The sequence below is a fragment of the Micromesistius poutassou genome, assembly GCF_964030765.1.
Source record: "Micromesistius poutassou genome assembly, chromosome: 8".
Taxonomy (NCBI): Eukaryota; Metazoa; Chordata; class Actinopteri; order Gadiformes; family Gadidae; genus Micromesistius; species Micromesistius poutassou.
The window spans coordinates 17,404,109-17,415,954 of record NC_140278.1 but is presented as its reverse complement, the minus strand read 5'-3'; the positions used below and the strand labels follow the sequence as shown (position 1 = coordinate 17,415,954).

At 45.5% G+C, this 11,846-nt stretch overlaps 2 protein-coding genes across 3 annotated transcripts; both read left to right on the top strand.

Moving 5' to 3' along the window:
- Positions 1 to 1,096: 1,096 nt before the first annotated feature.
- On the top strand, positions 1,097 to 1,883 carry nppcl (natriuretic peptide C-like; the record flags this gene model as incomplete). Of its 2 annotated transcripts, none has more annotated exons than XM_084472012.1 (2): positions 1,097 to 1,201; positions 1,590 to 1,883. In XM_084472012.1, 2 exons carry the CDS (start codon positions 1,103 to 1,105, stop codon positions 1,881 to 1,883), a joined length of 393 nt encoding a protein of 130 aa, XP_084328138.1. The 2 variants fall into 2 exon arrangements, with proteins under 2 accessions (XP_084328138.1, XP_084328137.1); XM_084472011.1 differs by having other exon boundaries at positions 1,103 to 1,201; positions 1,602 to 1,883.
- A 3,572-nt stretch (positions 1,884 to 5,455) lies between these two features.
- gapdh (glyceraldehyde-3-phosphate dehydrogenase) lies at positions 5,456 to 11,086 on the top strand. The gene is made up of 12 exons (XM_084471993.1): positions 5,456 to 5,560; positions 5,995 to 6,039; positions 7,819 to 7,918; positions 8,340 to 8,446; positions 8,559 to 8,649; positions 8,751 to 8,866; positions 9,246 to 9,327; positions 9,479 to 9,630; positions 9,772 to 9,850; positions 10,205 to 10,288; positions 10,398 to 10,495; positions 10,749 to 11,086. The coding sequence occupies exons 2-12, from the start codon at positions 6,017 to 6,019 to the stop codon at positions 10,816 to 10,818; spliced, it is 1,002 nt and encodes a 333-aa protein (XP_084328119.1). The 5' UTR covers positions 5,456 to 5,560; positions 5,995 to 6,016; the 3' UTR covers positions 10,819 to 11,086.
- Positions 11,087 to 11,846: the final 760 nt, after the last annotated feature.

Sequence of the window (11,846 nt, the reverse complement as noted above, 5' to 3'; positions counted from 1 at the left end):
GGGCTAGGGCTGCAATGTAGAAGTTTACATGAATTCATTGTGCAGGGTATGAACTGATTTCAGTCCGTCTTGTGGCCTCATGTCATGGCTTGAGTTTACAATCTACGTTTCAAGGTGGGTGTCATTGTCTCTTGCAGACAATGTATTGCAAGTGGCCACTTTGGTCCGACCATAACGGAACAGGATTGGCATCCATCTTAAGATGTGTAAGATCCACGTTGCTCTGGTCACCTTGATAACGGTGGCTCTCTTCAAGGCTATGACATCATTCCAGTAAAAAAATATCTGGGATGGGGGGGGGGGGGGGAGGGGACTCTGGCACAACTCTACCTCTGCAGAATCCCAAACGAGACCCGAACAGCCAATCTCTGCCAAGGGAACAAAGATGCAAGACGCAAATCCATCCTTTCAATTCCGTAGAGGGGGTGGGTGGGAGGGAGGGAGGGGGTGTGATGGGCGGGGGTGGGAGGCGGGGCCAGGCGGGCTAGATAGTGATGCTTAAAGCCTTAAACAGGTGCCAACAAGTGAGGGGAGGAAGAGACGCAGAGGGAACGGAGATGGAGAGGAGCCTATGACCGCAGCCAGACACACGTTAACAGGAACAGAATTGAGGTGAGTGGACTTTGTTTTACCTTTTCTTTTCAATGAACATGCATGTCCATGATGTAGTTGTGTACATTAAGACGTGTCAATTAATGTACTAAAACTAAATTGTAACACGTTTCATTTAATTACCAAAATTACATTTTGCTGTGGTGTTAGTCAAGTATAAATCAGCAAATGCTAAAGTTAACATGCTTTTGAATAGAGGTTAAAAAAATGTATGTAGCCTTATTTTTGTTTTACACAAATTGCACATGAATGTGCCTTTTTTTTCAATTTTAAATCAATGTTATTTTTTTGGATTCTCAATTTTATACTTCCCCGTCCTAAAACAAAATCCCATCACGCACCTCATTGTCACGCTGTTCCATCATAACGTCCGTTTGTATTCATTGGGTATGAGTGCAGCCAGTGTGAGTGAGGTCGTGTCCGGGCACTTGTCTCTCTTCTCTCGCTCCCCTCTAGTCACTCGCTCGCGCTTCTCCCTCCCGCTGCTGCCATGCTGTACCCTGCACTGCTCTACGCTGCTCTGCTGTTACTGGCCCCACTGGGGAGCACAGAGGCACGCGCCCTGCAGCCACCCACCGACGCCGTGCAGGTACAGAGAGAGAGGGAGGGAGAAGCAAGTGGAGGAGTTGAGAGAGAGAGAGAGAGAGAAAAGCAAGTGAAGGAGTCTACAGAGATGAGAGAGAGAGAGAGAGAGAGAGAGAGAGAGAGAGAGAGAGAGAGAGAGAGAGAGAGAGAAATGCAAGTGGAGGAGTCTACAGAGATGAGAGAGAGAGAGAAAAGCAAGTGAAGGAGTCTACAGAGATGAGAGAGAGAGAGAGAGAAATGCAAGTGGAGGACTCTAAGAGATGAGGGGTGGTCGGGTTGAAGCGGGAAAGGATGGAATAATGAAATTGATCCCTGATTGAATCACCTGTTGAATTACCCGTGGGGCCTTTCAATGACATTTTCACTTAAGCTTTCCTCTTCTCCACTTGTAGTTCATGGAGCAGTTTCTCGACCGCTACAACGACCTCCTGACCTTGGATGACCTGGAGAACCTGCTGAGCAGCCGGGCCGGAGAGGCCGCCGCCGCCGGGGTCAAAGCCGCGGAGAACCCCAAATGGGCCGACCCGCCGTCCGCCCAGGGCGAGACTCCCTGGCTCCGCCTCTTAAAGGGTTCCCTGGCCAATCAGAAGCGAGCAGAACCGGACAGGTCACGGAGGGGATGGAACCGGGGGTGCTTCGGTTTGAAGCTGGACCGGATCGGGTCGCTGAGCGGACTGGGCTGTTAGTGGAGGTCCGCCGAGGGAAGAGACTGATGGAGCCGCCACGTGATATATGACCACTCCAAAAAAAAACACCCAAATGCATTGAAATAGGCATTGCATTAATTGGTATTTATGTGAGTGCAAAGCACATAGTATTGCTAATGTGAATTCATCTAGCATAGAGCCGGTGCTTTACACATACGCCGCTGACTTAAAGAGGCAACTCCTACTTTGTCTGTGTAAATGAATACAACTAAATCATAAGTCATGCTACGTTTACAGCAAACTATTACTTTGGTATTTGATCATGTTTCATTAATCTGTAGCCTACCATGTGTATTTTCAAACCCAGAAGGGTGTTTGACTGTCTGGAACTGTTAAGTAAATAGGCCAAGAATAGTTTGTAATTCAAACATTTGTATCTGAATCTGGTATTTGATCTTATTATGACTTCTGTAATGCATTTATTTTATGTTCTCCAGAGTTGATCTGTATTTTTGATTTTTATTTGCATGATTAAACATATTTGACATTTACAAATGGTCATACAAATATATAGATATATTGAATGTATTAAACATCACACAGATTGCATCCAATATAGCTTTAAGATTCCTCGAACATTTCCTCTTTCTTTAATTCCCTTCCCTTCCTCTCCATCATTGCTTCCCCTCTCGCGACAAGAAAGTGCTTACCCGCCTTTGGTTATTAATGTGTCTGTGGCCGCAGGCGGACGGCTCCTCACAGCTGAAAGAAGCGCTCTAACTTGCTGCACAAGAGCTTATCTGCTAGTCCCAGAGTGTGCGAAAGTACCTTCAAATCCTGTTTCCACCTCGGTGTAAACTCATTACCTGTCAGTGCTGCGTTTCTGACGGAAAGATAAGCCTTGAAAAAGAAAGCTTAAAGGCCAGTGTACACCAGATACGGTACGGAAGACGTGCGTGTGCCGGAGCAGACTCGCCCATACCGATCAGTGGTGTAGCGTCTCCCGGGGCGGATGCAGCGCTGTCTCCGGGGGAAGCCCCCCGGGCATGGCAACCTGATGGCAACTCCTGCCGTTCCGTTTTTTCCACAAATGCAGCGGAAATGCACTTTGTTGACTTGTGATACATAACTCAATAGGGTTTTTTTTTTTTAATCAAACAATAGCTAAACATTATAAATCAATGTTGGTCCGGCCAAATATGTAGAATTTCCCAGACCAATGCTGAAAGATGACTGCCTTCTTGGATTAGAAACCCATAGACGTTACAAATCACGGTTCATGATTCAGCAAAGTAGGTAGTATGACGGAACATCAAGACGTCGTGTGATTTCAGTTAATCTAGAAAACCGAAATGGTCAAAATAACTACATTAACCAGAAGGGAGTAGACTGTGAACTCCTATGGTGAGACAGAACGGCCGCCAGGTAGTGACAGCTCGTCTAATAGGAAATCCGTACTCTGGTAGTGATGATGGGCTCTGGTAGTGATGATGAGCTCAGAAATTGAATTCCGCTCTTGGGTCCCTGGCGCCAACCGCCCCGGAGCCCTATCGGATCTGCTGTGTACATCGGCCTTAAAGCTTCTTTAACCCCGCTGTATTAACCCTTCTTTAACCCCGCTGTACCCCGCTTATATTTTACCAAACGTAGGAACGCCCGGCCGGTGCAGAAGTTGGTACTCACAGTCACAGCCCCTTTATAGCCTTGTAGAATTATGACTGACTTAAACATACATAAGTTGTGTGAATGAAATTATATATAAGTAGATTCAATAACGAAGGAGACCTATACAGAGTCCCTACATTTATGGTGGTTTGTTACTATTAATCCGTGTTGGTTGGTGATGAAGCAATATAGCCTAATTCTTGCACAATTAAATAATGAAGGGATATTATCTATAATTTTCCTGTTCCCTGTCCTTATTCCCTCTATGCTATGGCTCATATGAGTGTATAACAAAATATGAGTCAAAACATAATCTTGCATAATTTCATAGGCCTACATAATATTAATGATCGAACAAGGTGGATTTAAAATCACAAGGTGTGATTCTCTGTCAAGCCGCTAGAGCTCAGTATTGTCCCGTTATTCCATTTAATTTAATTAGTTATCCCTAAACTTTGAAACTTTCAAAATCTTGTTCTAGATTTGTCTTAAGTTACACTAGTATAGTGTAGTGGTTTATACACACTTCTGGTGTGTATAAACCACTACACTATACTAGTATATATTAGTATGCGTTTATAATGAAGGACGGGGGGGGCTCAGTCATGCTATGTGAATCCGTGTGGATCATATGTAGCAGTACAGACGGTTCATGCACAGCACAGAGGCCATGGTGATGCAGCTAATCATAGCCTGACCTTTACTTACACCCTTTGACCTTAAGCAGCGAACCAAGGGCCCAGAGTGTGTTCCGCTCCCTGCAGCCTGCTGATAGTTCAGCTATGCTGAGTGGGCGGGCCGCCAAACACAGACCCTCAGCCCAACAGCCATCGGTGCGCTGCGTGACCAGGCCGTGCAGAAAGCTTTTTACTGCACATTGTGCTGCTGGCAGTTGTTTACACGGCGAGGTTTGGGCCACTCCTCCACATCAGCTGCTATATTGTGTGGATTAATCGGTAGTGTACAAGTTGTACATCGGTGGTGTTCTATATGGTAACAAGATACCTCCCTGTGTGTATAAGCTTTCGATTGACTCACCAGCATGCAAGTGAGAGGCCTTTAGGCATACAGTGGGCCTACTTGCTGGACATCAGTATGAATAGTAGCCTCATTAAGGCCACAAATAAAGCTATTCAAAGAAAGAGACTCATATTATTAGTAGTATTCTTTTTTGCCTTTTCTGTAAGAGGCTTTTATTTCCGAAAGGCAACTGTTACTTTTTAAAGTAAAAGTCTAGCTTTCCGACTTTTCTTTTGATCGACAGCTAAATCAATACGTGTAGCTGATCTAAATCTCTTCTAGGTGACGCAATCATTCTGACGCAGTGTCCACCCGTTTGGGTTGAGAAATCGAAGGGGACCATGATGAACTCAGTCCAGTCACGGAGCAAAGAGGGGGTTTGAAAGGGAAGGGTCATGGTCTTTAGACGTGAAATGTCATAGTTAGGTAGACCGAGATATGATCCGTGGCTGGCCCTCTCACTCTGGTCTTTTTCTACAGTGAGAAGGTCACAAGCTACCCTTTAGTTTTAGGACTGTGGTATTTGCATATGACCCTAAATCCATAGGCCTATAGACCTAAAGATGTTGAAAGTGCAAAGCCAACGCAAGATAGCACGTCAATAACCGCTCCGTGCGTATCAACCTTTGTTTGGCAGTGGTCTACAGTTGACATCATAGGTTTACACACGCAGTAGTGAATTGATTATGACATTAGTGAACTCTTATGACAGTCAGCTCACACGTTAAAAAAGTATTATAATAATATATAATAACAACGTATAAATACTTAATGTGAAGGCAGATATGACATTATCAGACAGTATTTATAAAAACAACTTTTTCTTTCTTCCTCCTGGGACCTAAACAAAGTGACATGCTAGCTCTTATTGTTGGCAAACGACCTTGACATTTAGAGGGGGTGGGCCGAAAGCTGTCATCACGGTGTGGGCGTGGCCAGCTGCCGGTCAATCATAAATAGCTTCCGAGTTGCACTGATCGTCCCCACTCACAACCCAGAGTCGCAAGATAGTTTGACGCTTCTCACAAACGGTAGGCCTAATTGGGATTTTTACTAACTTTCGGTGTATGTTTAAATGCCAATACATAACTCTAATAGTAGTACTTTGTAGTAGTAGTACATTGTTCAGAAATATCTTTGTTCAGTCTAATTGTATTTATTAACTAAATGTCAACTTTAAATCATTCAATTATTTCTTTAAATGTGTGACATTTATGTAGGGATGTACCTTTGAGTCCAAGAGGGCTTTGAAATTGTGCAATGCAGTGCAAAACACGGTTGCACTGATTTCTATCTTTCAGCAGGATCTATATTATCTTCTCAGGAAATTCTGTACAAAATTAACGATAGGAGGCAATTTATAAATATGGCACTCATAAACGACACTTTATCATGTTATAAATTAATAGTTACACCCTCTCTTTGCACTCTCATCTCTTGCTATCGGTGACCTTTCTGCTGCCAGAGGACTATCCAACCCAGACAAAATGGTGAAAGTAGGAATCAATGGGTGAGTGTTTCTATATTCAACAACTAGAGAGCACCACCACGGCAGACCCACACACTTTAATAACTGACTGTAGAGACCAGCCGAAACCCCTCTGTGCCCCTTCCTATATACTGTGGAGGATAATGTTGTGACCCGTTGGATTGGTCTTTTGTCTGTTGAAGTGTAACACTATCTGTGTTCAGCTTGCAAAGCTTAACACTTTTCCTAAGGTATTTTTAGCTATGTGACTTTTATGCGCTTTAAAAATAGCCTGTTGCTGTAGTATTGTTGTGTTCTGATAACCCAACACAAAAACACATTGTTCACTTCCCCTTAATCATTACATACATTTTGCATACATACAGTTTGGTGCTGTTTTGCTTTTGCCACAAAATGCTACTATTCTACTGTGGCTTATAGACCTTAGAGTACACTATTGGCATCTCATTGAAATCATGACATTGTCCAATAGAAAAGCCTGTTGGCCACTGAGAGGAATCTGTTACAGAGGTAAAAGCCAGACATGTCTCGGCCTTCTGACTCTCCTCACTGGAGGGAAGTCCTATATTTAGCTACACAACCTTTTAATGAAGGATTTAGGTTCAAGTGTCTCAGAGATTCTGTCTTGCATGGGCATCTGCTCTGAAAAATTAACAGACTCCAACCTTTAAAAACAACACTCACACAAAGACAATGTGTGTACAGTACACACACACACACACACACACACACACACACACACACACACACACACACACACACACACACACACACACACACACACACACACACACACACACACACACACACACACACACACACACACACACACACACACACACACACACACACACACACACTGCACTTTGAACTTTGAGCAGATAGCAATGTGGGCATGCCTCGGACACGAAGCTGGCTTAATAAGGGATTGTTATGCAGCTGTTGTCTGCAACAAGTGGAAGAGGGCCTGTGTGTATTAAATATAACCTGTTAAGGGGTGCTAAACAGATAGCTGTATGAATTACATGTTACATAAGATTCTGGTATCCAAGTAGGCTTACGTGAGGTGGGGGAACTCTCACAACTGCATCATTAAGCTAGGAGCAAGTTTCCACAAACCACAAGATATAAGTGCAGGATAGCTGTATGTCATGTTATGCTTATAAATAATGACATATATAGGTTTGTATATCTCAGTACATCAGATTACTAGTCAGGGCTAACATTACCACAGCAGGGCCACATTTGTGAGGGGATGTAGTTAACTAGCTGCGGATCCTCTGATGTCCAGGCAGACATTTGTCCCCCTCTGTGGACAAATGTTAAACAGTAACTCTGTCTCTTATCAAACAGGGAAGGAACTGCCCTCAGCAGAGGATTGCCTCATCAGGGGGGTCGCTTAGACTTTAGTCCGCTGGACAAGAGGGCAATAATAACAGCTATATGCTTGTACTTGAACACACACGCACACACACACACACACGCGCACACACGCATGCATACACACCCCCTGTCCTGCCCCCTGAACTCTGCCCTTTACGGTGCCTTGGTATCAGATAACGTCAGCAGATGTGTACAAATTGAAATAGGGCAAAGTTGGTTCAAGCTGAAGCAAAAATCAATACGTGGTAAAAAAAAAAAAATACATTTAACTGAACAATCTATGCAGCTGTAATTGCATTTAAATACTTCAAATAATTGTGACTTTTGACATCCGCAAACTGTAGGAACTCCTGCAACACTGTGTTATACTACCACCTAGTGGTGGGACTAATATATTATACCTTTATGTCCTCCTAGATTTGGCCGCATCGGTCGTCTGGTGACCCGCGCTGGTTTCCAGTCCAAGAAGGTGGAGATCGTAGCCATCAATGACCCCTTCATTGACCTGGAGTACATGGTAGGTCTGCAACCATTAAGGATTAGCTTCACTCACTAAATGAGGAGTGTTGTTTTGACAACAAACAAATGTTGTCTGTACTGTTGCCATGCCACCGAAACAGAATCCACAAAAATATGTGTAATTTTAATTAATTATTTGTGGTCGGAAAATGTAAGCATGATGTCTGGATTTCGGCAGAGTCCATTTCCTCTTGCCCTTCCTCACACAGAAAAGTATTTATTCACGATCAGTATTATGTTTGCAGTGTAGATTTACTTTCTTTCCAGATTGTATTACCATTGTGTGGGTTTTATACTACTATGTATTTCAATTACCATCCTTGGATGGAGGGATCCCTCACTCTGCATTCCTGCTCAGGGATAAATTGACTTGACTTGATCCTGACATCAAATCTTTCCCCTCTTCATACCTCCCGTAGGTCTACATGTTCAAGTACGACTCCACCCACGGACGTTTCCACGGTGAGGTCAAGATCGAGGGTGACAAGCTGGTCATCGACGGACACAAGATCAGCGTGTTCCACGAGTGAGTCCCCCCCCCCCCCCCCCCCCCAGACCCCCTGTCCACACGGACCCCGTCGAGGTGAAGCCCACGCTAACCCTGTCTCCTGCGTCTCTGTCTTCCTGTGTGCCTCCAGGAGGGACCCAGCCAACATCAAGTGGGGCGATGCTGGAGCCCAGTACGTGGTGGAGTCCACCGGCGTGTTCACCACCATCGAGAAGGCTTCCGTACGTTCACCGCTCAGTGTTCTCGGTCCTGCTCACGTGACCTGCTCACGTGGCTGAGCAGGAGAGCACCAAACTGATTGATCTGTGCGTTGCTCCTTCAGGCTCACTTGAAGGGAGGCGCCAAGAGGGTCATCATCTCCGCCCCAAGTGCCGACGCACCCATGTTCGTCATGGGAGTGAACCACGAGAAGTACGAGAACTCCCTGCAGGTTGTCAGGTAAGGGTGCAGCTACGCGCACACACACACACACACACACACACACACACACACACACACACACACACACACACACACACACACACACACACACACACACACACACACACACACACACACACACACACACACACACACACACACACTTGTGTGTCTTGTGTGTGTGTCTCTATACTGGATGCAAGTAACCCATGTTACATGATATCATGCTTTATATGTGATAAAAATGTGTGTGCAACGGAGAGCTCATTAGCTAGTAACTAATCAGACCATTGGCTATTTCTTATAAAATAATAAATTGGGCATCTCCTTTTTGTATATTATTAAAAATCCCGTTTGACACAACAGTTCCTTAATAGCACCTCCTTCTCCCACACAGCAATGCTTCCTGCACCACCAACTGCCTGGCCCCCCTGGCCAAGGTCATCCACGATAACTTTGGCATCGTTGAGGGACTGATGGTGAGGATTAACTGAGGGGAGCCAGCGTCACGGCGATGGAATTCTAAAGCTACGGCTTATCCTCCAATATGTGTGCTCAGCCATCGCCTTCTGGCCCGCTATCATCCTCATCTCTGGCTCTCTCTGTTTCTCTCCCTCCCTCGCCCATCAGAGCACAGTCCACGCCATCACCGCCACCCAGAAGACCGTGGATGGACCCTCCGGAAAGCTGTGGAGGGACGGCCGCGGCGCCAGCCAGAACATCATCCCCGCCTCCACCGGAGCCGCCAAGGCTGTGGGCAAGGTCATCCCCGAGCTCAACGGGTCAGTACCAAGCTAGCAACCCGATCATGAAGTATCAAGCTCCTAGGTTTGGGAATGGAATGTTTTTAGGAGGTTGGTGCAACATATAGAAGCACAGTCAGTGGGTTAGGTGTGTGATCCTGTCTGATGTCTGTGCTCCAGCAAGATCACCGGCATGGCCTTCCGCGTCCCCACCCCCAACGTGTCCGTGGTCGACCTGACCGTCCGCCTGGAGAAGCCTGTGAGTGACCGCATCACGGCGCATCATGCCTCACATCTCACACAGTGATCCTCAGTTATAACATCTCACACACTTTAACATGATCCTCAGCTATAACATCTCACACAGCGATCCTCAGCTATAACATCTCACACAGCGATCCTCAGTTATAACAACTCACACAGTGATCCTCAGTTATAACATCTCACACACTGTTTTATGATCCTCAGTTATAACATCTCACACACTTTAACATGACCACCAGTATAACAGCTTACACACTTTAACATGATACTGAGTTACAACATTTCACACTTTAACACGATACTCAGATATTTACATACCAATGGCTTAACGTTCCATACTTTTTGTCAGGCCAAATACGATGACATCAAGAAAGTCATCAAGGCTGCCTCTGAGGGACCCATGAAGGGAATTCTGGGATACACAGAGGACCAGGTAGGTGCCTGAACAAATCAGTGCTCGGACAGAACTAATCCCAATGCACAATAATGATCTCTTAAGAAGAACGAACATGGACTCATTTCACTGTTGCTTCTTTTCTTAGGTGGTGTCCACAGATTTCAACGGAGATATCCGTTCCTCTATCTTTGATGCTGGTGCTGGCATTGCCCTCAATGATCACTTTGTCAAGCTGGTCACATGGTACGCTTCCACATCTGGCCTCATAAACCAAACAGGCACACACACACACACACACACACGCACACACACACGCACACACGCACGCACTCACTCACTCACTCACTCACACTCGTTATGGAATGTGGATGTCGACGCAAAAACCCCACTACATAGGGAGAGATAGAGGGGGGCAGAGAGAGGGAAAGAGAGAGCAAAGGGCCTCGGTCAGACCCAGCGCATAGCTGACCTCTGTGTTCCTGTTTTGTCTCCCCAGGTACGACAATGAGTTCGGCTACAGCAACCGCGTCATCGACCTGATGGCCCATATGTCCTGCAAGGAGTAAATCAAGCACTTCAGAGCCCTATACGTCCTCATGCAAAACTGTGTGGCCTATCGCTCTGTCGGATTCCATTGATCCACGACACTGCCCCCATGAGGTCCCACGGAAAACAAAACAAAACAAAGGTTTTACATTAATGACCAATCTATTTTTGTATAGTAAAATCCCCAAGTTCTGTTCCAGTGTGGAGAGATCATGTCCGTCTGTCTGTGGCACCGTGTGGCCGCTGTCAGCCGTGCAATAAAGTCCTCGGTTTGTGAGAAACACATAACAGGCTGTCTTTTGTCGTCAATATTATTGAAAGGCTGGACAAAGCTGAAATGCATTGAGGTGCAGAGTTGGGCATGGCAAGGCAAAGCTTGAGGCTGCCCACATGCTGGCTAATTCATTTAACATCTGGATAAAATGGCATTCATAAAAAGGCTGCAACAACAACCATGCAACATTTGTAAGTTATAGAATGCCTCCAGGAAAGGCTTTAGAAACTGGCTGCTGAAACAACAGTGGAAGGATATAGCAGCGCCATCAGAGCCCAGGGAGCTCTGACATGGCAGTAACACCTGCTCTTCATGCCCAACGCTCCAATAGACTGGCGCCGCATCACATGGACCCGTGTCTCATGGCAGAGGAGCCCCACCCGACACACCTAGGGGGTCTGAGGCTAGGCTACTGCTTCACAAATCTATATCCTATATAAACAGATGTTTTCTATCACCATACAATAATAGATTAAGAACCCATGCATTGAGGACTGTTGTGTTCCTTACTCATTATCTAATGTGTCCTGACGGTGGAGGCTTTGATACTTCAATAGGTCATTCGAGTGTCACAAAGCACTTCACAAGCCACCAATTTATTAGTCTGTATTTAACTCTCTCCTATTTAATTTATCTCTAAAGGTTAAACGGCCTCTATAGCCTGGTCAGCAGACAAGACCCATGACTTGAGGCTGCCTTTATACACACACACACACATACCCACCACCACCACCACCACCAACATTTAAATTGTGTTGTAGGCTAAGGATAGCT

What these genes read in the sequence shown, in the direction of transcription:
- gapdh (XM_084471993.1), top strand. Translation starts at nt 6,017, where the DNA reads ATGGTGAAAGTAGGAATCAATGG. An exon ending in GTGAAAGTAGGAATCAATGG is followed by an intron (nt 6,040 to 7,818) that starts GTGAGTGTTTCT and finishes ATGTCCTCCTAG; the next exon opens with ATTTGGCCGCATCGGTCGTC. An exon ending in CCACCATCGAGAAGGCTTCC is followed by an intron (nt 8,650 to 8,750) that starts GTACGTTCACCG and finishes TTGCTCCTTCAG; the next exon opens with GCTCACTTGAAGGGAGGCGC.